This window comes from Pelophylax lessonae, assembly GCF_965119305.1.
Source record: "Pelophylax lessonae genome assembly, chromosome: 8".
NCBI lineage: Eukaryota > Metazoa > Chordata > Amphibia > Anura > Ranidae > Pelophylax > Pelophylax lessonae.
In genome coordinates this window covers 253,397,441-253,423,818 of record NC_138775.1, presented here as the reverse complement: position 1 = coordinate 253,423,818, position 26,378 = coordinate 253,397,441, and the positions used below count along the sequence as shown (strand labels likewise).

The following is a 26,378-nucleotide window of genomic DNA, read 5'->3' as shown; positions in this document are numbered from 1 at the left end:
GGCTGAGCATGCACAGCAAGAGATAACAGCTCATTTATTCTAGAAAGTAAAATTACTGTAAGCATAATACACATGGGCCAAATATCGGGTGGGATTTTTCTACTGAATCGGCTAACATTTATAGAACATTTAAAACATCTGATTGTGCCTAAAGTATATGTAAACCTTCACCTTGTAGAACAACCTATTCATAATAGAAAGGCAAAACATCTGTGTATGGATATAGAAAATAATATACCCTCAGTTATCAGCAACATAAGGAGCTACGAGAGCTGGGGAAGGAGAACCAGCAGTACACTAGTCTACATAGTGAATGGCTGTGCAGGGTGTATGTCGCTCACATCCTATCATGGAAGGGGAGCAGAAAAGAAGACCGGCAGCCAGAAAGCTGACCACTCTGTGCTCTCATGACTGGTGTGGTCATTTTTTTAATAGAAAGTAGAATGTCTGGCAGGATCATTAGAGATTTCACTCAAAGGAAGCAATATAAAGAAAACAGGATGATTTTTTTCATACAAGCACATGGTACAGCAGACACATATCAGGAATATGAAATGTTGGGTTTACATATTCTTTAGGAATCCTCTATGATAGAATACCGATCAGCAAATCATTTGTGTTCCTGGGCTACAGGTGACGGGTCATCAGCAGCAGTTATGGTGTTAGCGCTTTCCACATCGCCGTGGTTTGTTGTTGTGCTACCGGATCATCAGAATAATCCAGGAGGTCTCCATTCCACATCCCAATCCCTCGGAGACCGAGCTTCTTGATGTAGGTTGCCTTCAGTGTTATGCTCTCTGGGTCATCGTACCACACCTGATGGGTTTTCCCTTGTTTGTCCTGGGAAACATTTTATCTTAGTGATCACCATGGAAAACCCTAAGAGCAAAATACAGCGATACATACAGACATACAAACCTTGTAATTATACAAAGGAGCCTTCTGCACATCATCCCATAACCTCCCTGTCAGAGAACTGTTCACCTGCTTCATAATTGTCCTGTAGGGTACTTGGCGGCCTACTGCGTCGCTGCATGGAGCCCCTTGGAACGGACGTTTTTCCAAATCACACTTTTTACCCTTAGAGAAATGCAAAACGTTAGCCCATTAGAAAGTTGACTTTTTTTTTTTTTTGATATGGCAGTTGATAAAAAAAAAAATAAAAAAAAAAATCACATGCACCATTAATTTACAGGCTCTCTACAACTTCCAACTATTGCAGATTGACAGTTGGCTTTGGGAGTATATATGCAAGACTGAGCACTGTGGTTTAGGGGGCAATAATTATTGATTTTGTGAATATTTTTTCGGCAGTTGATGAGATGACATCCACCATTACTTTACAAGTTCTCTACAACTTCCAACAGTTGCAGTTGGTTTGGGGAGTGTACATGCAATTCCAAGTACTGTAGTTTAAAGGACAATACCAGATTGTGAAGATACATTAAAAAAAGTTTGAAGTGGAACTGAACCCTCCTATCCTTTCCAGCCAAGGAAGCTGCCATCTTAAGGCCCGTACACACGTAGCGATTGTTGGCCGTAAATATTCGGCCAACGTCCGATCGGCCGATTGTCGGCTTGTTAGTATGATGCTTCCGACAACCGACTGCGACTTTTCGGCCAAACAGAATCTGGTGTGCAGGCTTTAAATTTTTTGTTGGCCACGGCCGATTGTTCCTCAGTCAGTACAGAATTAGTCCGACAAACAGCAGATGAGCAAGACTGGGCATGCTCAGAGAAGAAAAAACACACGGAAAGCTAACCATCACATGACATCACTTCTGCAGTCGGCTGTTGGCCGACAAAATTCGTGTGCAGTCTTTAGCACTTTTCAACCGACAGGACAGCACCGGACAAAAGACGGCTGATCGTTCGGCCGACAATCAGTGCGTGTGTACGGGGCTTTAGCCTCCGTTTGATCTGCAACTGCCTTGGTGCTGCACATGTGAGCAGTTATGGCACCCGCCAGCCAATTTGATGGTTTTACAATTGAATTGAGAGCACAAGCAAATGTGACAGTTACATTCCCGACATGTGCCGGAATGTAACTGTCTTTTTTAAAACTGTTATATTGATGGGTTTAGTTCAGCTTCTCTGCGAATACAAATTGTTCAGAAGTTGGCAGCTTCAGTATCATCAACTCCGAGGTACTTCTGAACCGGAAGGTTTTACCCACTTAATGACCAGGCCATTTTTTGCAATATTTTTACTGACAATTGCGCAGTCGTGTGGTGCTGTACCCAAATAAAATTGATGTCCTTTCTCCCCCCCCCCCCACACACAAATGGAGCTTTCTTTTAGTGGTATTTGATCACCTGTGCAATTTTTATTTTTTGCGCTATGAAACAAAAAAAAAAAAAAAAAGCGACAATTCTGGAAAAAAAAAAAAATTTTACTTTCTGCTATAAAACATTCCCAATAAAAAACATTTAAAAAAAATCACAATTTTTTCATCATTTTAGGCCAATTTGTATTCTGCTACATATTTTTGGTAAAAAAAAAAAAAAATCTCAGTAAGTGTATATTGATTGGTTTGCGCAAGTTACTGCGTATACAAACTAGAGGAAAGATTTATGTCTTTTTGGTTTTTTTTTTTTTTACTAGTAATGGCGGTAATCAGCGATTTTTAGCGGGACTGCGACATTGCGGCAAACCGATTGGACACCTGACATTTTTGACACTTTTGGGGGGACCAATGACATTACTACAGTAGTCAGCGCTAACAATATGCACTGTTACTGTACTAATGACACTGGCAGGGAAGGGGTTAACATCAGGGGGTGATCAAAGGGTTAAATGTGTTCTAGGAGCTGCTTTCTAACTGTGGAGGGATGGGGTTGCTGCATGAACACAGAGACCTGTGTTCCTAAATAAGAGGAACACAGGATCCCTGTGTTCATTACTGACAGAACAGCGATCTGCTGTGTTTACAATGGCAGACCGCCGTTCTGTCTCCACGGGGAGCAATCAATGGTGCTCGCCGGACCCTTTTTGATGAATGCGGATATTCTGTTGGCTTTTCTTGCAGCAGCTTGGCATTGCAGGTCATTGCTGAGCTTGTCTTCTACTAGGACCTCCAGATCTTTTTCCATCCTGGATGGAGGTTCTCCCCCCTAGCGAGTAACTTGCATTCATATTTTTAGCACCCAAACTCATTACTTTACATTTTTCAACATTAAACCTCATTTGCCATGTAATTGCCCACCCCATTATTTTATTTAGGTTTCCACATCTTGCTGTGAAATGATTGCCCTGTTTAGCTTTGTATCGTCAGCAAACACTGAGATTGAACTATGTAAACCAACTCTTATAATGATGTTTATGAATAAATTAAGCAGAATTGATCGCAGGACAGATCATTGGGGGACCCCACTTTCCACACCAGACCAGAGTACTCGATTTTTGCCACTACCCTTTGGACTAGGGATCAACGGATTATCGGCAAGGCCGATATATCGGTGGCGGATATGCACTTTCCCTGATATATCGGTATCGGCCCCGGAACTGCCCGATATTTTTGGGACGTCATTCTGCCTTGTTAGGCCGTTTCCCTCGCCTTGGATAGCCTCATCTGGAGTCAGGACTAGTCTCGCGGGAATGCATCACAGCCATACACCGGTCCACAGCAGCCCGGTGCCAGCCAGCCACCCACATCCACAGGCCCTGTACCAGCCACAGGCACTGTACCAGCGAGCCAGCCACAGGCACCCACAGGCCCTGTACCAGCCAGCCACCCACAGGCCCTGTACCAGCAAGCCACCCACCACAGGGTGCTCGATAGATAGCCAGCCAGCCACAGGCCCTGTACCAGCCAGCCACCCACAGCCCCTGTGCCAGCCACCCAACCACCCACCACAGGGTGCCAGACAGCCATTAAGCGTTAAACAAAAATTAACATGTTCAGTACCAGATTTGTGTCAAAAATTGTGTCTTTATTATTCAAAACTTTAAATGTACAAAATATTGGCCCATACTGATATTTTGGTCACAACGTATCGGTATCAGCCCTGAAAAAACCATAATCGGTCTATCCCTAATTTGGACCCGTCCCTGTAGCCAGTTTTCTATCCAGGTCCATACCCTATGGTCCATGCCGACAGACTTCAGTTTGTAAAGTAAACATTGTGGGGAACTGTATCAAATGCCTTTGCAAAATCCAGATACACCACATCCACAGGCCTTCCTTTATCTAGATGGAAGCTCACCTCTTCATAGAATTATAAAAGATTGGTCCGGCAAGAACGGTCATTCATGAATCCATGCCGAATATTACTAATGATACAGTTTTTCTCAGTAACCCAAACGGTAAAGCTGTCACTAGTACATGTGTCCCCAGTGGAAGATTTCCCCTTTGCTCCCTTTCTGGTGACAGCTCCAATTTCCTTGACTTCAGATCTACTATACAACACCCAGTTGGATTGAAAGGGAAACCACACTGCAATTTCAGTGAGTACACATTTTGAGTTATTACTACAAATCTTATCTGAAAGTAATTTTTGACGCACCTACATTTTACACGCTTGCCTCTCTGTATAGTTACATTTCATACATGGGCTTTAGATACGCTCTGTTCAAATCAAGACAAACACAACCAGGATTTTAGCTGACCCAAAAGACTATAATAGGTTATAATCACTATGGATATAAATGGACTCCTAACTGTACTAAAGGAAGAACCTAAACAGAAAGCAAAGAATGCAAATATTTTGTTCAACTACAGCTTTCCCTTTGAATACATTAAATTACAAAGCTGATGACATTCGCACACAGACATATAATGAAAACGTACCTCTGTTAAATTGAGACAGATGTAATCGTAACCATACCATGGGATTCCCATTACAAGCTTCTTAGGGTCAATCCCCAAATTAATGAATTGCTGGTAACCTGAAAAAGAAATGCCATTTTTAAACACGAGTCTTTACATATACACTTTAAATCTGGTCCTTCCAAATGACTGTCCAACAAGTTCCAAAACAGGAGCCTGCAGGCACCCAAAAAACACAAACTTCTAGGATCACCATGTTAGTGCCCTGCGAAGGTCCTTTTGCAAATATCAACTTTATAAAAAGTCAATATTTCTGTATAATAAAGGCAAGCCTGGAGTTCCATTATCCATGCCCATTAGCCATCCAAAGACAGCTGTACTCCAAAAAAGGTAAAATTTATTACATAATAAAAGCAATATAATACAGCAGCAAGACACTATAGGGCATGGAAAAATTCTATGCGTTTCACACTACATCAGCGCAAATTTAGTGTGAAATGCGTAGACCTTTTGCTTCCTCCACAGTGTATTGCTAGCGGTGTTATGTTGCTTTTATGTCACAATAAAGATGGACTTTTTGGGATTGCAGGTGTCCATACTTCTTTTACCAGGGGCGTAACTACAGGGCTTGCAATTGCAACTGGGCCCCATGCTCCAGGGGGCCTGTGCGGCTCCCCTGTACACCTGTATAGGAGGGGCGGCGGGGGCAGCATGTAGAGAAATCACTGTCCTCCTTTTCCCTCCTGTAGCTGCAGGAGGAAAATGGAGGAGGCTGCCCCACGCCACTCCTCCTATCCTCCTATTCTGCTGACTCTGGGCCCCTGTGTGCTCCCCTGGTCCCCCCCTCCTACTGTGCTGCCTCCCCCTCCCCCCCTCCACTGTGCTTCCTCTCCTCTCCTGCCGGCTGCTGCAGGGAATGCGTCACAATAGAGAACCAGTAAGGGGGTCGGTAAATATGTAATTTACCAGCTCCTTCCTTTTCTGAATGGACAGAGCCATAGTCAGCGACATTGTAAAAAAATAAAAATAAAATGATAAAAAATACAATTAAAATACCAAAAAATAAAATCTACTGACACCAGTGGGTGAACTTCCAGGATCGCAAAGGTCACACTTGCATCCGGGCCCTGGCATTTCACCACCGTGGGGAGGCCCACTGCAGAACTTGTGAAAGGGTCCTGCTGCGGGACCATAATAAAGGGCCCTGCAACCAGAGTAAAGGGCCCCAGGATCAGTGGGAAGAGCCCCAGGCTTGAAGGGAAGGGCCCCAGCCAGGGGTCTGGGGGGCCCTTCATGGTTTCTTGCACCGGGGCCCTGAAGGTTCTAGTTACGCCTCTGTCTTTTACATACACATACTCCAGTCTGATTAACTGAGCTGGCACCCATTTGGAGTATTGGGTGCAGGACTGTGTGGGCAGACCAACCTGGAGCAGCAAAAAGTTGGAATGGTTAGACATCCAAAGAAATTCATCTGCTGGGGGTCATCTCTCTTAAGCCAGTCACACACCTTAAATCTCCTTTGAAAAACCTTCAAATATATAGTGGACATTAGCCAAGTGTGTGGGATTCCTGAAGTGGCACACCCTCCCTCTGCTGACATCAGACATTGAAAATAAGCTCCTCCGGGGCAGGGACTAAAGTCAAACCTTCTATGCGCTGTGTGAAGCACTGTGAAATATATTGGAAAGAATAAGAAAAATGTCATAACACGACTCTGCGCTTACTGGTTATGGTTTGGTTAAATGGTGCGTTGGCGCCAGCAATACATTCAGTCCAGATCTGAGATTGCTCATCGTAAGACATTACAAACAAAAAGTCAGACAGCTCCGCTATGGCAGAATAGTTGTAGCAACGATTATCCACACAATTGGGATTCCATGCAACATCGAACGTCACCTGCAATTAGAGTAACAGAGAATGTAAAGTACTTAACGCTTGCTATACATTAAAGCCTAGCTCCCATCCAATTTTTATTTTTGGACAAAGAGGGGAAGGGATTGACACTTGGCCAGGCCTTAATTTTTCGTTCCCACTATGGGGATTTATCCTAACTTCCTCTAGGTATAAGAAGTGATTTCGCCAGTAGGTGCACAAGACTGCAAGCAAATACAACCCAACTAGGAAAATCCGTTTATTCACACTGACATCTACTTGCCAGGGCATTTTAATGTTTGCCCAAGTCCACCCAAAAACCAGCACACTGCTTGCATCAGGGCCAAGGGCTCTTCTGAAGAGTACTGAGGCAGTGTGGTGTGAGGTTTTCAGGAAGCCATGTAAAGCAGTGGTCCTCAAGTCCGGTCCTCAGGGCCCACTAACAGGCCAGATTTTAAGTATTACCTTGGGGAGATGCAGACTAGAGTACTGCAATTACTGAGCAGCAAATTATATCACCTGGGATGTATTTCAGTTATCTTGCAAACCTGGCCTGTTAGTGGGCCCTGAGGACAAGGGTTGAGGACCACTGATGTACAGCACCCCACTGGCCCCTCCCACAAGCCATTATCTGCCTACATTATATAGATAAGCACACTTGTAAATCCACTTGCTGCCATTTTTCTGCACCTCAATTCCTAGGTTTTTGAGCATAGTACATAGAAAAAAAGGCTAAGCAACTCAACTACGCATGAAAACATAGGACCTAGGGTGCAGAAAAATTCCCTTCTGATCTCAAGGGATCCCTTGAGAATGTGCATGAGCAAGAAACGAGTCGGGAGGAGCCTCACGCTGACATCACTGCCAGTGTGTCCTCTTAGTAGGACCAGCGCCCACCTGTTTGACATGTATGATTTTATGCTGCAGCACTCTTTTGTACCTTTTTAATACACTACTACACTATCAAGAGTCACTCTTGGGGCCCTCCGTTGAACATTTTTTTTGCACAGAGTTTGCCCTTATTGGATTCCACCTGGCCAGCTTACAGATCTGAACAGGATGTTACCATGCTTCATATTAACATTTCAAGGCTTTTCTACTTTTGCCGTCTGGTGAGTGTACAGATTGGTGAAGGGTCTTCACAGTGAAAGGGCGCCTGGTAACACTGTTGGTCCACTTGTGCATTTATATACACTGGAAATGATCTATTCACTAGTCAGCAGGGGTGGGCAAACTTTTTGACTCGAGGGCCGCAATGGGTTCATATATTGGACCCGGGGGCCGGACCAAGAGTAGATGGCAAAAAATGCTGTAAAAAATTGCGTGACTTTGAGGTCACAAAAGTGTGAAAGGGGCCTTCAGTAATTAACCACTTGCCTTCTGTGCACTTAAACACCCTTCCCATCCAGGCCAATTTTCAGCTTTCAGCGCTCGCACACTTTGAATGACAATTGCGCGGTCATGCTACACTGTACCCATATGAAATTTTTATAATTTTTTTCACACAAATAGAGATTTCTTTTGGTGGTATTTAATCATCTCTGGGTTTTTTATTTTTTACAAAAAAAAAGAAAAAAGACAGAAAATTTTGAAAAAAAAAAAAAAAAGTTTTTCTTATTTTCTGCGAGTAAATTTTGAAAATAAATTTTTCTCCCTCACTGATGTGCGCTGATGAGGCGGCACTGATGGGCACTGATAGGCTGCACCTATGGGCACTGATAGGCTGCACTTATGGGCACTGATGAGGTGGCACTTATGGGCACTGATGAGGTGGCACTTATGGGCACTGATGAGGAGGTACTAATATGCCGCACTGATAGGCGGCACTGATAGGCGGCACTGCTGGGCACTGAGAGGTGGCACTGCTGGGCACTGAGAGGTGGCACTGCTGGGCACTGAGAGGTGGCACTGCTGGGCACTGAGAGGTGGCACTGACGGGTGGCACTGATGGGCACTGATAGGCGGCACTGATGGACACTAACGGGTGGCACTGATGGACACTGACGGGTGGCACTGACGGGTGGCACTGATGAGCACTGATGGGCAGCACCATCAGTGCCCACACTCAGTGCCCATAGTGCTGCCAGTCAGTGCTCATCAGTGCCTAGATGAGCAGGCACTGATGGGCACTGACTGGCAGCACTATGGGCACTGATTGTGGGCATTGATGGGGGCACTGATGGTGGGCACTGTGGGCACTTATGGGGGGGACAATGTGTGTGTTTTTTTTACCTTTAGTAATCAGGGCACTGGTGATCAGTGCCCTGATTACATGTCTCTGTGTCCCCAGCGGCTGTCGGCTCCCCCTCCTTCCTCACACTGCAGTGTCTGTGTGAGGAAGGAGCGCCGGCGATGAGAGATGATCTCATATGTTTACATATGAGATCATCTCTCATTGGACGGCTTGATCACGTGGTGAATGGCCGCTGTGATTGGCCATTCACCACGATCTGTGATCGGCCGTGTCCAAGGGCGGCCGTGTCCAAGGGCGGCCGTGTCTCTGCATCCAAGGGACACGGCCGACACAGATTCTCCCCGCTGCGCGCTCGCAGGAGCGCGCGGGGGGGGGGGGGGGGGCGTGTCACTGGAGGCCGTTTAAAAACGGCCTCCCGAAAATTTGAGTCCGCGCTGCAGCCGTAAATAGGCTGTAGCGCGGATGTGAGGAGGTTAAGGTATAGTGTGCCCCCTTTCAATGCACAGTGACCAGCGTGCCCCCTTTCAATGCACAGGGACCAGCGTGCCCCCTTTCAATGCACAGAGACCAGCGTGCCCCCTTTCAATGCACAGAGACCAGCGTGCGTGCCCCCTTCAATGCAGAGACCAGCGTGCGTGCCCCCTTCAATGCAGAGACCAGCGTGCGTGCCCCCTTCACTGCAGAGATTAGCGTGCGTGCCCCCTTCAATGCAGAGATTAGCGTGCGTGCCCCCTTCAATGCAGTGTCCCACCCCCCCCCCCCCCCCCCCGAGACCAGTTCACTTACCTGCAGCAGCAGCGGCGGCTTCTCCTCAATCCCCCGGTGTCTCCTCGAGTCCTCCCGCCTCTTCCTCGGCCAATGGCATGGGGTTTGCCTTGCAGCCAATCAGGAAGCGGGTATTAGACCCGCTTCCTGATTGGCCAGGAGGAGGATCCGTGTGACAATAGCGAATTTTCATTCGCTATTGTCACACAATGGGTGGGCTCGGGGCGCACTGCTCTGCGCCCCGGGTCCACCCTTTGCTGAAGCCTAGGACCGCACACCGATCACCTTTCTTTCCTCTCTACCCTGCTGTAGCCATGAAGCTGTGTATCCCTTCCCTGCATGCCAATCCAGTGTCCATCCCCCCCGTACTCCACACCGCTCACCTTCCTCTCCTCTCCTCTCCGCCCGCTGTAGCCGTGAAGATGTATATTCCCTCCCTCTCCATACGCTGTCATCTAAGGGTTAATTAAGGATTATATGCGTCTGTATCGGCTCGGCTTGTTCTACCGAAATCCGGCGCATGCGCATTTGCAGCAGGCATACCACCTCTCACTGGCAAATATATCTTCATGCTATACCGGCTGCCACTGTAAATTAGCTAGCGCTCCGCGGGCCGGATTAAAAGGTCCGCCGGGCCGTAGTTTGCCCATTCCTGCGTCTAGTGAGTGGTTTAGACACACTGCACCAATATAGCAGTTTTTTGGATTTTAAAAAGATTTCTTTGGTCACGTCGCTATTCTATCCAAGGGCCTTTATGTTTGCATCATTTATGGACATTTTATTTCACTGTTTTTCATTAAGGAGCGCTGAACTATATTTAATTTTATAAGATTATTTGGAGATTGTATATTCACCTTTTATGTGCCAGCTGCTACATATTTTATTTAGCGCTCACTTCTACTTTATTGAAGGTGCTTCAAACTGATCAATCAAAATTTGAAATATTTGGCTGTAGCAGGATACCGTTTTCTCATCGAAGGGCTGGAGAGCGTTGAAATAATGAGTGAGTATCTGCAGGCAACAGTAAAGCATGGTGGGGGTTCCTTGCAAGTTTTTGGGCTGCATTTCTACAAAAGGAGTTGGAGACTTGGTCAGGATCAGTAGTGTCCTCAGTGCTGCAGATACTTATTCATCATGCCATACCATCAGGGAGGCATGTGATTGGCCCCCAAATGTATTCTGCAGCTGGACAACAACCTCAAACATACAGCCAATGTAATTAAGAACCATCTTCAGTGTAAAGAACAAGGAGTCCTGTAAGTGATGGTTTGGCCCCCATAGAGCCCTGATCTCAACATCATGGAGTCTGCCTGGGATTGCATGAAGGGACAGAATAATTCAAGGCAGCCTAAATCCACAGAAGATCTGTGGTTTGTTCTCCAAGAGGTTTGGTACAACCTACCTGCTGAGTTCCTCCAAAAACTGCGTGCAAGTGTACCTAGAAAAATCAATGGGGTTTTGAAAGCAAAGGGTGGTCCATAGCAAATTTGGATTTGAATTTTTCTTCTGTTCATTTGCTTTTCATTTTTTTAATAAAAAAAAAAAAAAAAAAACTATTAACACTTCTATTTCTGAAAGTATTCTTAAATTTACAGCATTTTTTCACACCTGCCTTAAACATTTGCACAGTACTGTATATGCATTCTAGAAGGAGACATCACATGTTTCGCCTTTCAATTCTGTTTAAAATTAAATGGGTTGTTTTTCCAAGATGGGGGGGGGGGGGGGGGGTCGTCACCTATATTTAAAAAAACATAGTAGATTTTCATCATGGTCTGCATAATCAGGAGGTGTGGCAGGGGGTGCGTTCTTTGCCTAAAAATTCTGTGATAAAGGATGGGAAGTATGCACTTGCTATATTGCGTATTTGCACCTTATTCTAACATATTTCAAAGTTTGCTCTGTTACAGCTCCATGCTCTTCCTCATTACCCTTGGAGCCACTGATAAAAGCCTCCGCCAAAACTTCTATCCTTTGTGTCATATAGTAAACAGTCATAATGCACCATCCTGGCACTGGGCCCACTCTTTAGCATCTTACAGAAGTCAAGAATTGCGTATGCAGAGCAAAAAAAAAAAAAAAAATAAGTAAAAATAAAAAAGAAACAATTGTAAAAGTTATACTAATATATGTATATACACACGCGCACACACACGGTAATATATATATATATATATATATATATATATATATACATATACATATACATACATATACATACACACACATACACTTTTACCAATGAACTAGGCATGCTAGCAAACATTACTTTCAATGTTCAATACCACTTGTTGTGTAGTTACTTGCTATTTTTTCCCACAAAAATGGAGTTATCCTTTAAAGCAACTTTAGTTTCTGTTTTATCAAAGGGTAAACGTGATAATCTAATATCTGGCAGACAGCAATAATGACCTTGTTACGGTGTTGCACAATAAAATGGCTGGAGAGGACATGATTGGCGCTTGTAGTAACGGGTGCCAGAATGATCTCCCTGTCTGAGTACACAAAGCACATAGCATGCTCAGCAACTATGCAGTCCGTAGTCCAGGACACATAAGGCCTCATGCACACTGAATGTTTCTAATGCTACTCTTAACATCCTACATTGAAAGCAGGATTTCTATAAGGCTCCTTTCACACTAGCGGACCATTCAGATCCACCTGTCAGTTTTCAGGCGAATCTGAACGGATGCCCCATGCATCTCTATGGGGCATCAGATGTCAGCGGAGACCTGTCCGCTGACATCCGATCCAATCCTGTCCGTCAAATCCGGACGGATTTAAACCCCATTTTCTATCCATCTGGCGGATCGGATGAGAATGGGCTTTTGCAACTTGAGTTGATTTTACTTATACACTCCGGTATGTATAATAATATATATATACACATATACACATACATACATATATATATATATATATATATATATATATATATATATATATATATATATATATATATATATATATATATATATATATATATATACATATACATATACATATACATATACATATACATACACACACACACACACACACACACACACACACTAAAATATATACTTTTTTACTGCCACATAGTTTCATAGTTACGTAGTAGGTGAGGTTGAATAAAGACAATAGTCCATCCAGTTCACTCTGTGTAGGTGTGTGTGGCCGTAATCATCTCTCATACCCCTGAATGTTCTGATTCTTGAGATGTACGTCTAAGAGTCTTTTGAAAGCCACCTTACTTCCCGCAGAAACCACCTCTTGTGGTAGAGAATTCCACAATCTTGTAGCCCTAACAGTAAAGAACCCCCTGCGTTGCCTGAGGTTAAAACGCTTCTCCTCTAATCACATTGTATGCCATCGAGTCATCATGCAATCCTTACGACTGAATAGCTTTTTTTCTATGCCGAGATCACCATTGAGATATTTATAAATTGCTATCATGTCCCCTCTCAGGCGTCTCTTCTCCAGGGAGAATAAATCAAGCGATTGCAGACGCTCTTCATAATTAAGGTCCTCCAATCCCCTAATCAGTTTAGTTGCCCTTCTCTGGACTCTCTCCAGCTCCAACACATCCCTCCTGAGGACTGGCGACCAGAACTGGACAGACTACTCCAGATGCGGTCGGACCAGAGTTTTATAAAGTGGAAGGATTATAGTCTTATCTCTGGAATTTCTTGACACTAAGTCACCTTTGATTATTTGGTATTTGCACTAAATTAACTTTCTAATTATATCAAGACACATCTGTTTTAATATTTCAGCACTGGGTCACTTTATGTGCTTTTATGGATCATTCACCTAATATATATATATATATTTTTTTTTTTTTTTTTTTTTTATTTCTCCCTCTCATTTGCATTATCTAGTTGTACACAAACATTTTTTTCTAAGCACTTGGTCACTGTATTTACATATTTCGTTTTTTAAATATTATGTATGGATTGTATTGACATGGTACAGAAGCACACCCTTCATTGGGTCCTTTTCTTTTACTTTGTATGGTATATTGGGCAGCTCCAATTTTACTATAAGGGATATGCTAACCAGAATTCACAGTTCTTTCCAACAGGTTTGTTGGAGTGAGCACAAGCAGTTCAGATCCAGGTCTGTATTTGAACAGGTGTGGGCAGTGATAGGTGGATGTACACTTTGATTAATTCTGCCCACCCATAGGGATTACATTGGCCCTATTTTCCTCCATCACAAGACGGAGAAACAACCAAAATGAAACAGATAAGTGTGTGACATCGGTATCTATTCTAATCCTAATTCTGCAAGGAGACAGGAGCCTAAGAGCCTGACAACTCATTCTGTGTAGGAAAAAGGCTCTTGGGAAATGTAGCTTTGGGGGCACATCTACATCCATAGGGAATGAGTTCCCAGCAGCTGACCCTGCAAAAAAATTAGCATAGTTATGATGTCACAGGGAGTAATAAAAGCGTTTTCATGCTATAGGAATAAGGTCATGGACAAAAAAAAAATTAATTATCTAGGAGGCAGTAAAAAAAGGGATGGGGGGGGGGGGGGTTACATCTTGGCCAAGCCTATAAAAATCCTTTAACCTTTTGCCGCCCACGCTATAGGGTGAGGAGAGGAAAAAAAAAAAAAAAAGCCGATTACCATCTTGAGCAATCAGGAAATCGGTCCTGCACACTCAAGACCCACTTCTGCTAAGCAGTGCCCATCAGTGCCACCTATCAATGCCCACCAGTGCCACCTATCAATGCCAAACAGTGTTGCCAATCAGTGCCACCTACCAGTGCAGCCTCATCAGCGCACATCAATTAAGGAGAAAAATTACCTGTTTGCTAAATTTTATAACAAACTATGAAAAAATTGTTTTGTTTTTTTTTATTCCAAAAAAGGTTTTTTTTTTTGCTTAGCAAAAAAAAAAAAACCCCAGTAGTGATTAAATACCACCAAAAGGAAGCTCTATTTATGTGAAAAAAAATTATAAAAAAAATGTCATATGGGTACAGTGTTGCATGATGGCGCAAATGTCAAAGTGTGAGCGTTGAAAGCTGAAAATTGGCCTGGGCAGGAAGGGGTTTAGGTGCCCAGTAAGCAAGTGGTTAAACTTGGTGGCTGGTGCTCTCTAAACAAGATGTAAGTAAAAGCAGCTTGGTCACCTGAGATCCCGGGATTTCTCTGTGAAAGGCCTCTGTGGTTTCCTTCACCAGATCCGTTAGAGCGTAATACTCGGGTGTATGTGGAAATATCGGTTGTTCAATGTCTAAATTAATCCCGTCCATGTACTGAGTCTTGGCCAGATTCACCTTCCCTGCAATCCAGGCAGCTCTCTGCTTTGGGTCTATGATGTCCTTCACTGGTACATCTCCTACAAATAGAATTAATGCAAAGAAGATTTAGGATCGCTCTTGGGAAGATTACATAATTAACAGGACAAGTTCATTTTTTTTTTACAAAAATATCTATTGCTTTCCAGCCCCTGCATCAATTAAAGGGAATGTATAGTGGCTTTGTATGTACCTCCTTTGGACCCCTATGGTCAGGATTTAAAAAGAACATCATTAGGAATATAAAAAAAAAAAAAAAACACACCACCAGGTGGAATGTTAGACAATGATTTCCAGGTTCTCCGTATCTACTTTGCTGAAAAGGTCTGCTTTTTACAGAGATCAATAGCTCAAGCTGAAATTTTATATATATATATATATATATATATATATATATATATATATATATATTATATATATATATATATACATACACACATACATACATACATACATATACATATATATATATACATACATATACACACACACATACATACATACATACACACACATACATATATACATACATACACACAATGACTCCTCCCCCACCCTGTCTGCACTATTCAGTTGGTTTCAATGAGAAAGACATTGTAGGAAAGAAAACCCCCGCTGCATTTGCTTTTAAATATCCATATTGCTTTGTCAATCTTGAGTCATGGGTAAATTGTATTATGTTTCTTTGACAAAACAAAAAATGTTTAAAATTTAGAAATAATAAAAAAAAAAAAAGTTGACACAAACCATAACCGTTTCTATTTAAGGTATTAATAAACCCACAACAGTAAAATCCATCTGTGTATGCAATAAAGCATGCTTGCTATACTCACTGCAGAACCTAAGAGGGTAATTCTCCACATTGTGTAAAAATGCTGCTTAATCCTGTCTTCTCTAATCCTCCCCTTCTTCCACACTTCCCAATCCATCTGCTCATAGTACAAAGCCTTGGAGGCACTCTGCACATGCTCAGTTTGGTGTGCATTGCTAGAGAGTTTTTTCTTTTTTTCTTGGTAGGGTGCATGTGATCACCACAGGGCCAATCAGCACTGTGGAGACAGAGGGTCAGGGGTCCACCCTATACTTGCACATTATGACAATACCCTGCACGCTGGCAGAAAAGTTTAATTCCGTTTTAAAAACTGTTCACAAGTAATAAAAGCACTTTAAAACAGGCCCTCACTGACCTCTGTAGTTCTAAGTACTGTAACTAATTCATCCTCAAAAGGTCACAAAACAGGCCCTCACTGACCTCTGTAGCTCTAAGTACTGTAACTAATTCATCCTCAAAAAGGTGACACCAGAGTCTCTACAGGACATGCCTATTGTATACAATAATAGGGGTTGAGCATAATATCTAGTCAGCATTTTTTGACTCTGGGCTGGGCTCAGGTGTGCTGTGTAGGCTTTACTGGGGACATCAGCCATAACATTATGACCACCCACCTAATATTGGTTATGGCCCCCTTTTGCTAAAACAGCCTTGATCCATTGAGGCATGGACACCAAAGTAACATCCACATGAATGGCCGGACCCAAGGTTTCCCAGCAGAACATTGCCCAAAGCATCACACTGCCTCTACCGACTTTCCCTCTTATACTGCATCCTGGTGCCATCTCTCCCCCAGGTAAGTGATGCACACGCACCTGGCCATCCACATGATGTAAAAAAAAAATGTGATTCATCAGACCAGGCCACCTTCTTCCATTGCTCTGTTGCCCAGTTCTGATGTTCACGTGACCATTGTAGAAGCTATTGGCTATGGACGTGGGTCACCATGGGCTTCACAGCCCCATACACAACAAACTGCAAACCCAGGTTTCCTGTCCTAAGAGCGAGGCTTGCAATGCGGAAGAGCCAGGGGAAGCCGAGACACTGCAGTCGACGTGAGCAGAGTGGAATTCTCCATGTTTCCTGTGGTGAGAACGAGGCTTGGAAAACTGGGAGAGGCCCATGGACGCCTTAGACACTTCCAGCAGAGAGTCAGTCAGGCTGAGTGTGCCACCAGGAGGGAAGGGCTCGGCTATGGAATGATGACAGAGGTAAAAAGGGACATGGTCCCTTATGTTGCTTATGGAGAGGAAGTTCACATTGCTTTGAGCATGGAGCATACCTGGTCTTAGGAACTGCAATGGAGGAAGTAAGGTGTATCTGGCCTAGCCGTTGATCCATGGAGTCCTGGCTTTATACATGCGTGTGTTGACCTCTCTATAACTTGAGGGTCAACAGCATTTAGTAAGCGGGATTGCCCCTTTTTGCACAGTGGTGACGCGTGCACTTTGTTCACAACAGCTGGAGCGGGGATCTCTTTTTAACATCTACAATGGGTGGACTTTATGTATAGTGTTTTATTGGGACTTTGTTCATTATGTTGGCACTGCACCCATGGTTTCATGTTTTGTATTGTGGGTGCACGATCAAGCCTGTTGGTGCTGGCTGCCAACTCCATCCTTCTCTAACTAAGCGCAGATATATTTTCTTGTTTAACCACTTTACCACCGGAGGATTTTGCTGTCTTACGTCCAGGCCACTTTTTGCGATTCGGCACTGTGCGACTTTAACTGACAATTGCGCGGTCGTGCGACACCGTACCCAAACGAAATTTAGGTCCTTTTTTCCCCACAAACAGAGCTTTCTTTTGGTGGTATTTCATCACCTGTGCGATTTTAACTTTTTGCGCTATAAACAAAAAAAAACCGTACATTTTGAAAAAATAATATTTTTCACATTTTTTATATGAAATTCCCCCCCCCCCAAAAAAATGTAAAAATCGAAATTTTTTCAAATTTTTGGCCAATTTGTTTTCTGCTACCTATGTTTGGTAAAAAAAAAAAAATCACAATAAGCGTATTTTGATTGGTTTGCGCAAAAGTTATCGCGTTTACTAACAAATGGAAAGATTTTTGTCATTTTTGGTGTTTTTTTTTTTAACGAGCAATGGCGGCGATCTGCGTTTTGTTTTGCGGGACTGCGACATTGCGGCGGACAGATCGGACCCTTGACTGACATTTTTGGCACTTTTGGGGTTACCAGTGACATTACTGCAGTAATCAGTGCTATACATATGCACTGTTACTGTAAAAATGACATTGGCAGGGAAGGGGTTAACTGTATTCGGAGAGGGAGGGGTTAAGTGTGTCCTAGGGGTGTGTTTCTAACTGTGATGGGACATGGCTACTAGTGTAAAAACAGAGATCAACGGTCCTACATAGTAGAACCGTCTGATCTCCCATTTTTACACAGGGGAGAATGACAGGCGGCTTGTTTACATCAGCCGCCTGCCTTTCTCCCTCTCCACCGACGATTGCTGAGTCCGCCGGGACATCGGGTCCGCCGGTCACACGCACTGACCTGTTAGGGAACGAGCCGGGCGGCGCGCGCCTCAGCGGGCGCGCGCTCGCCTGCTATTGGCTCACAAGCCGGTGACAGGCTAGTGACGTACCGGTACGTCACTTTGCCTGGCCGGGGCTGACCGCCGCAGTATATCTACTTGCAGCGGTTGGCAAGTGGTTAACATCTTTACCATCTTCAATGGGTGGACTTTATGTATAGGGTTATATTGGGACTTTGTTCATTATGTTGGCACTGCACCCATGGTTTCATGTTTTGTATTGTGGGTGCACGATCAAGCCTGTTGATGCTGGCTACCAACTCCATCCTTCTCTAACTAAGCGCAGATATATATTTTGTTGTTTAACAAACTGCAATGCCCATTTTTTTCTGCTTTCACCACATCATGGAAAATATGTTCACTTGCTGCCTAATATATCCTACCAATTTTCAGATGCCATTGTAATGAGATATTCTCTTTCCCTGTCAGTGGTCATAATGTTATGGCTGATCATGTATATCTGCAGTTCTTGCTCATTAAGGCTTATTTTTGTGACATTTACAACACAGAAGCCCCTGGCTGGATACTAACTACAGGGAAAGTGGTGGAGGGGGTGAGCAGGGAGGGACTGTTTTAGGACAGTATGGTCTTGCGTGACCGGCCTGTTGGATTTTGTATTTTTGTATTCTTTTTGTTCTGGTCACCTTTTTATTGCGGTTTTTGCTACAGTTTTGTAACCTTTTTTTATTTTCTACAAAATTAATAAAAACAGAATATTCAAAACAAAAAAAAGTGTCTAATTCAGCCTGCCAGATGCTCGCAATATATTCATCTGTCCAGCAATGTTTTAAACCAGAAGAGGCCTGGAGAAGGATGGGACAGTAGGCGGAAGGCCGGACATGACTAGGTTAGCAGCAGAGGATAGTATGGACTTATGGGGTTAAAATTAAACAACATTTGGAGTAAACATAAGGTCAGCTTTGATTGGAGACAGATAGTGGGGCGGAGTCAATGGGGGAGAGAAGGGTGGTGCTGGGGGTCCTAAGGCCATTCATCGCAGAACGGCGTGGTGATAACTTCTTCCTCCCTCCCTTGTTAGTGGTTATGGGTTTTGGGGGCTTCTTATGCAGGGTTCCCCCCTTTTTCAGGCCTGTGGTTCCAGGGGGTCGACCGGGTTGGGACTGGACGAAGGGGAATGTGTTGCCTGGAAATTTTCAGTTTACGGGGAATTTTGTCATAGCAGTGGGCAGGGGTCTTAGGGTCTTGGAAGGCTGTAACGCAGGGGCGGATCCAGAGTCTAATCTCGGGAGGGGCACTGTCATTTTTATTTTTTTTTTACTAGTAATGGCGGCGATCAGCGATTTTTAGCGGGACTGCGACATTGCAGCAGACAGATCGGACCCCTAACTGACATTTTTGGGAGGACCAGTGACATTACAACAGTAATCAGTGCTAAAAATATGCACTGTCACTGTAATAATGACACTGGCAGGGAAGGAGTTTACCCAGGGGCGATCAAAGGGTTAAGTGTGAGCCTGGGGGGTGCTTTCTAACTGTGGGGGGGGGGCTTGTAATACCAACACAGAGACCTGTGTTCCTAAATAGGAGGAACACAGGAGCTCTGCAGTGATTCCTGAGACAACAACGGTCTGCTGCGTTTCCAACTGCAGACCGTCGTTCTCTCTTCACAGGGAGCGATTGCAGGTGCCCGGCGCCAATCGCGGCTGCTGGCCCTGTGCCTCAGCTTCCCCGCTGGCAAGTGGGCGCGCGCGCCCCCAGGATCACTCCTGCACACCACCGTACAGGTACGACGATTTGCGAGAACCTGCCGCCATATTACTGTGGCAGCTGGTCGGCAGGTGGTTAAAACAGTGACATCGTTTTAAAGTGTTCCATGCACCCCCATGCCTGCATGCCATTTATTTGCATTCTGACACATGGCTGCACTGTCCTGATAGGACATGCTGGTGCAGGTCCATGAAAGCACCCTGCATGCACACCTGGAAGCATGACATATTGGCACACAGTGGCTGTGTGTCTCAGTAGAAATAAATGGGATGCTGGCACAGGGATAAATGCAACACTTTATGCATCCTAAAGCCATTAAATGACAGCCCTGCATGTTATGACTTCTGGCGACGCTACGTCATAACCCAGCTGATGCGAGCCCCGGTGCGCATGCGCTCAAGGCATTTTCAAGGTCCGATGAAATTCTAAGTCTTACGAACAGCTGAGAGGAGGAGGGGCTGAGGTGGGACGCACACACCGCTGCGGGATAATGTTACAACACCGCCGCATCATCGAGCAAGGAACATGTTGCAGAGCCGACTTAGAGGAGGCGGGAAGGAAGTGAATACTCATACTAAACAGTAATAATAAAAAAAATAATAAGAACGGTGTGTGCGTCCCCTCCTCCTCTCAGCCAGCTGTTCGTAAGTCTTAGAATTTCATTGGACCTTGAAAATGCCTTGTGCGCATGCGCACCGGGGCTCGCAGCAGCTGGTGGTGACGGAGCGTCCCCGGAAGTGACGAGGGTCTGGAATTTTCACGGGTCCGACTAAATTTTAGAACACTGGTTACTGCACTGTATGGGGAAAGCAGAGAGCACAACACTCCCCCCTCCCTTTACTTTCACTTTGCTGAGGCTGACGGAGCTCCCTCACAGTGCCAATGTACAGTTTGGCAGGGGATAGAGAGATTGGGCTCATCCGACAGCGCTTCTCTCCCATGAACCCACGGCACACCTGAGGACCTCTGGCGGCACACTGGTTGAGAAAGGCTTAAACCCTTTACAATGCATTAGAGAACCAGATTATGTATCTTGTAACTCCGCTCCATGAGCCTGTGTTTCATCAAGGTAATTTTAATGCCATTCTCACCTTTTAGCACAAATCTTGCTCCTTTGGAGTGTGCAAAGCACATGAGTTCGGGGTCATAAGGTGCAAATAAAGCCACCGTGGTCACCTTAGACCAATCATAGTGCTTCCAGGTTTTGCCACGTACATAGAAGACATAGACCTAGAAAGAGGAACATAATGATGTCATCAGTTTGTCATATTTTGCTCATTCTGAATAATCAGCAATAGCACACAGAAGTGTACCTGCAGCTCATAGTGCAGGAACAGACATTTAACAAAAACTTCCGCATTAGATTACAGCATGAGGCTGTTCCTGTAGACATACACAACCGTATTTCTGCAAGTCTCCTTTCACACCAATACAATTTTTCATGCTTTTTGCAGAAATGCAGGACATTTTTTTTTTTTTAACATGGGTTCCTATAGCACACGTTCATATCATTGCATTTTTTGTGCCGCCGTATTTTTGGAAACGGTCAGAGACTTTTTTTTAAACGCAAAACGGTGCTTTCTTGCATTTTTGGTTCCATAGACTTCAATGGAGAAGCTGCAGAAAAGCACGTAGTGCGTTTTTACCGTGATTATGCCAGGATTTGCAGGTTTTTCTGCCCTACAACAAATTTGCTCCAAAAATAAAAAAAAGAAAAACGCAAAATCGCAGTAAAAAAAAAACCCAGCACAGCAAAAACACCTTAAAGAGGAAGTAAACCCTCCTCTGTCACTTTTACCTATAGGTAAGCCTATAAGGCTTACCTATAGGTACTCTAAATATCTCCTAAACTTGTACCGTTTAGGAGATATTTACAGTGCATACAGCCAATGATGTCATCGGCGCATGCGCTCTGAAGGAATGGCCACCCGTGCCGTTCCTTCAGAGCCTTATGCCGTGAACGGCGGCTCCCGCGCGCATGCGTGGGAGTGATGTAATCGCGCCCCCGGGCCGGAGGACGCGAACAAGGAAGAACGACAGCCAGACATGTTGGCCGCCCTGTCACTGAGCGGGCCGCACTGCGAGGGCTTCATTTTAAGGCAAGTATTTCATAATGAGCTAGTATGCGATCAGAGTTGTATAAAGTACTTGAAACCCATACTTGAGTAAAAGTACAAGTGCTCGATCAAAAAGTGACTTGAGTAGAAGTGGAAGTCACTGGCGCATGCGCACTGAAGGAACGGCCGCTGGTGCCGTTCCTTCAGAGTCCCGTGCCGTGACCGTCGGCTCCCGCGCGCGGGAGTGACGTCACCGCGGCTCCGGCCAATCAGATTGGCTGGATGCCGCGATCCCGGAAGACGGGCGACTGGACATGTCGCCCATCATACAGGTAAGTGGGCGGCACGGCGGGGGCTCGTTCTAAGGTAAGTATTTCATAATGAGCTAGTATGCAGTGCATACTAGCTCATCATGTGTGTCTCTTTCAGGTTGCGAAACAAAAAAAAAAAAAAAAAAATCTATGGGTTTACAACCTCTTTAAGGCCTCTTTCACACGGGCGCTCCGTATGTCCGTGTATCACCCCATCCGTTTGCGGGTGATATACGGACATAATGCATGTCAATGGGATTGCGGATGTCAGCGGATGACCATCCGCTGACATCCGATTTGCGTCTATTCAGTTCGGTTCTGTTTTTTGGAACAGAACAGAACCCTATTTTTCTTCCATTTAAAAAAACAGAAAGGACGCAAAATCGGATGTCAGCGGTGTCATCCGCTGACATCCGCAATCTCCATAGACATACATTATGTCCGTATATTATCCGCAAACGGATGGGATGATATGCGGACATACGGACCGGATGACACAAGTGTCATCCGTGTCCGTAAAAGAAAAAAAAAAGTGCCAGAGTGGATTGAAATACGGTCCGCTCCGTGTGAAAGAGGCCTAAAAGCAAAATTGCATAGGTGTGAATGGAACCTAAATAGTACACCTAGAACCAGTCTGGACAGGCAATAGCTGAGCCCCCCCAGTTGCCCAGATGAGAAAGAATGTGTAGCAATAAACTCTGCATCCCCCAGAGCAATAACCAATCAGAATCTAGCACTCCTCTCCTACTTCTGTATCCCACCCAGATTAATCCAAAAGTAATAGGCTCCTTTCAGACGGCCGCTCCACTGCTTAAGTCCGCTGCGGGACTTTTTTTTTTTTTTTTTTCCACGGAGCGGATGACATTTCTGTCATCCGCTCCGTGTGCCCGCATATCATCCCATCCGTTTGCGGATGATATGCGGATATAATGTAAGTATATGGCATTGCGGATGTCAGCAGATGACACCGCTGACATCCGATTTTCCTTCCTTTCCGTTTTTTACACGGAAGAAAAATGGTGTTCTGTTCCATTCGTAAAAACGGAACAGAACTGAAAGGAGGAAAATCGGATGTCAGCGGATGGTATTCCGCTGACATCCGCAGTGCCATTCACTTACATTGATGTCCGCAAAAAAATAGGTTGATTTGCGGACACACGGAGCGGCCGTGTGAAAGGACCCTAAAGGCCCGTACACACGTACCGATCGTCGGCATACAAACGTCGGTGGACGAAGGATCTGCCGATTGTACGTGTGTTAGTATGGTGCCTCCGACAGATGTCTGCGCACAATCCGCGGACAAAAGTCTTTCGTGCAAACATGAAAATATTTGTATGCCGACACCAGAACGGACGATTGTTCGCCTGTCAGTACACAATTCGGCCGACAGACCGCAGATTTGCAAGACTGGGCATGCTCAGAAAATAGAAAACACAGGGAAAGTTAACCATTACATGACATCACTTCTGCAGTCGGCGGACAAAATTCTTGTGCTGTCCTTGTGCTGTCTTTGCACTTTTCAGCAGACACCGACATCCCGGGGAGAAAAGAGGAACATTTGTAAGCCGACCATCGGTACGTGTGTACGGGGCTTTACTCCGCACACTCATGTTCCTGAAAAGGTCTGTAGCAATCCACAGGCTGTAAACCGTAGACAGAGTGTAGACATGTCATCAGCACACCAGGGATTCCTCATAAAGGGTCCCAAGCTTTATTCACATGGTTACACCATACACCTACAGCAACATTTCGGAGGCACACAGGGCCCCTTGGTCCATCCAGAATAATAACCCATCAGATGTCAGCGCTCGTCTCCAACTTCTGTACCCATCCCAGATCAATAACCAATCAGATGCCAGCTCCCATCTTCTAACTCTGCATCCCGCACAGCAAGAACCAATCAGATGTCAGCACTCATCTCCTAACTCTGCACCCTTCCCAGATCAATAACACATATTCATTTCCCAAAACAACAGATTATTGAAAGCGCTCATCCCTTAAATCTGCATCCCCCAGATCAATAACCAATCAGTTGCCACCTCTCATCTGCTAAATCTGCATCCCAAATAACAGGAACCAATCAGATATCGGCACTCATCTACTACTTCCACAACCTCCCAGATAAATAACCAACCAGATGCCAGCTCTTATCTAAAGCTGGATACACACTATCCAACTTTTGTGGTTAGATTTCCTTCAGATTTACCTTTTCTATGTAGTGCAAGGGCCTGCCAGATTGCATACAAATTGAAAGTGTTTAGGTTTGACCTCATATTATATGGTTTTGGTAAGTCTAAAGGAAAAAGTCTTCAGAAAATCTTATAGTGTGTATGACCCATAACTCTGTATCCCCGAGAGCAACAACCAATTAAATGCCAACACTCATCTCTAAACTTTGCATTTCCCAGAACAACAAATTATTGAAGCGCTCAATATTTAAGTCTGCATCCTCTCTGCACCTCTTCCAGATCAATAACCAATAAGTTGCCAGCTCTCATCTCCTAAATCTGCATCCCCCCACAGCAAGAACCAATAAGATGTTGGCACTCAACTCCTACTTCTGCACCCTTCCCAGATCAATAACCAATCAGATGACGGCTTTCCTCTCCTAGCCCTCAGATCAATAACCAATCAGATGCCAGAATGAATCCACGAACTCTGCATCCTGCAGATCAATAACCAATCAGATGTCGTACTGGCGACCCTAGCATAAGGAACAAACTATTCAGAGAAAGGAGATACAATAAGACACGTGGCCACTCACTAAAACTTGAGGAAAGGCGGTTTAACCTTAAAGTGCGTAAGAGGTTCTTCACTGTAAGAGCGGTAAGGATGTGGAATTCTCTTCCGCAAGCAGTCGTATCAGCGGGGAGCATTGATAGTTTCAAAAAACTATTGGATGGACACCTTAAAGATCACAACATACAGGGGTATACAATGTACGGTTAGCAGCAAACACACACACACATCATAGGTTGAACTGGATGGACTTGTGTCTTTTTTCAGCCTCACTAACTATGTAACTATGTCAGCGCATCTTCCAGATTAATAACCAATCAGATGCCATCTCTTATCTCCGAACTCTGCAACCTTCCCAGATCAATAACCAATCAGATGTCAGCACCTCTTCCAGATTAATAACCAATCAGATGCCTTCTCTTATCTCCAAACACTGCAACCTTCCCAGATCAATAACCAATCAGATGCCAGCTTTCAATTCCTAAGTCTGTAAGACTAAGATCATTAACCAATCAGATACCATCTCTTATTTCCTAACTCTGCATGCTGCTGACCAATAACCAATGAGATGTCAGCTCTCATCTCCTAATCTGCAGTGGGGAGATGAGAGCTCCTGTGTGTCTCTCGGGTCGGTGATAGAAGAAGAAGCAGGAAGTTACAATGTAACAATGTGAGGATTGTACCTCGGAGTCCGGGGAGTGTTGGATGGGATCGCAGAGAGCCGGATCGGAGCAGGGACAGGCAGCCAGGCACACAGCAGCCCCGATGATCACCCCGCACACAGCACTCAGCCCCATCCTTCCAGCACACTGACCCCCTGCACCGCCCTGCCTGGGAGAGACACCGGGGGGCGGAGACTGACCGGCTGGAGGCGTGGTCAGAGCTAGGTGAATGACAGATCAGCTGCTTCTCATTGTACAGAAAGGGAAATAATCAGCGATCATTGCAGGAGCCAATCAGAGTGCAGTGTGCTGATGATGAAGGAGCGCTGATTGTCAGTGATTAGATGTGGAAGCAATCAGCACATTATTATCAGACTTCTTATCCTTCCCTCCTGAGCTCCTCATCACTACACAAGGAGATCTGTCTCACAGGAGAACTGGCTAGGCTGCTTCTGATCACCTCTCACCTGAAAATGCCACTTCCCTGGGCTCAGACTCCAACCCTTTCACTGCCAGAACTGGTTTTACATTTTTCCCCACACGCCTAAAAAAATAATTTTAACCTAAAGATTGCATAATATATATATTTTCTGAAA

At 44.7% G+C, this 26,378-nt stretch overlaps 1 protein-coding gene across 1 annotated transcript; it reads right to left on the bottom strand.

The window, feature by feature from the left end:
- Nucleotides 1-431: 431 nt before the first annotated feature.
- On the bottom strand, nucleotides 432-25,963 carry LOC309561970 (di-N-acetylchitobiase-like). Its single transcript, XM_082266063.1, has 7 exons — nucleotides 25,804-25,963; nucleotides 21,105-21,243; nucleotides 14,726-14,934; nucleotides 6,493-6,664; nucleotides 4,790-4,887; nucleotides 919-1,080; nucleotides 432-840 (listed from the first exon to the last, which is right to left on the bottom strand). Exons 1-7 carry the CDS (start codon nucleotides 25,915-25,917, stop codon nucleotides 655-657), a joined length of 1,080 nt encoding a protein of 359 aa, XP_082122189.1. The 5' UTR covers nucleotides 25,918-25,963; the 3' UTR covers nucleotides 432-654.
- Between the last annotated feature and the right edge of the window lie 415 nt (nucleotides 25,964-26,378).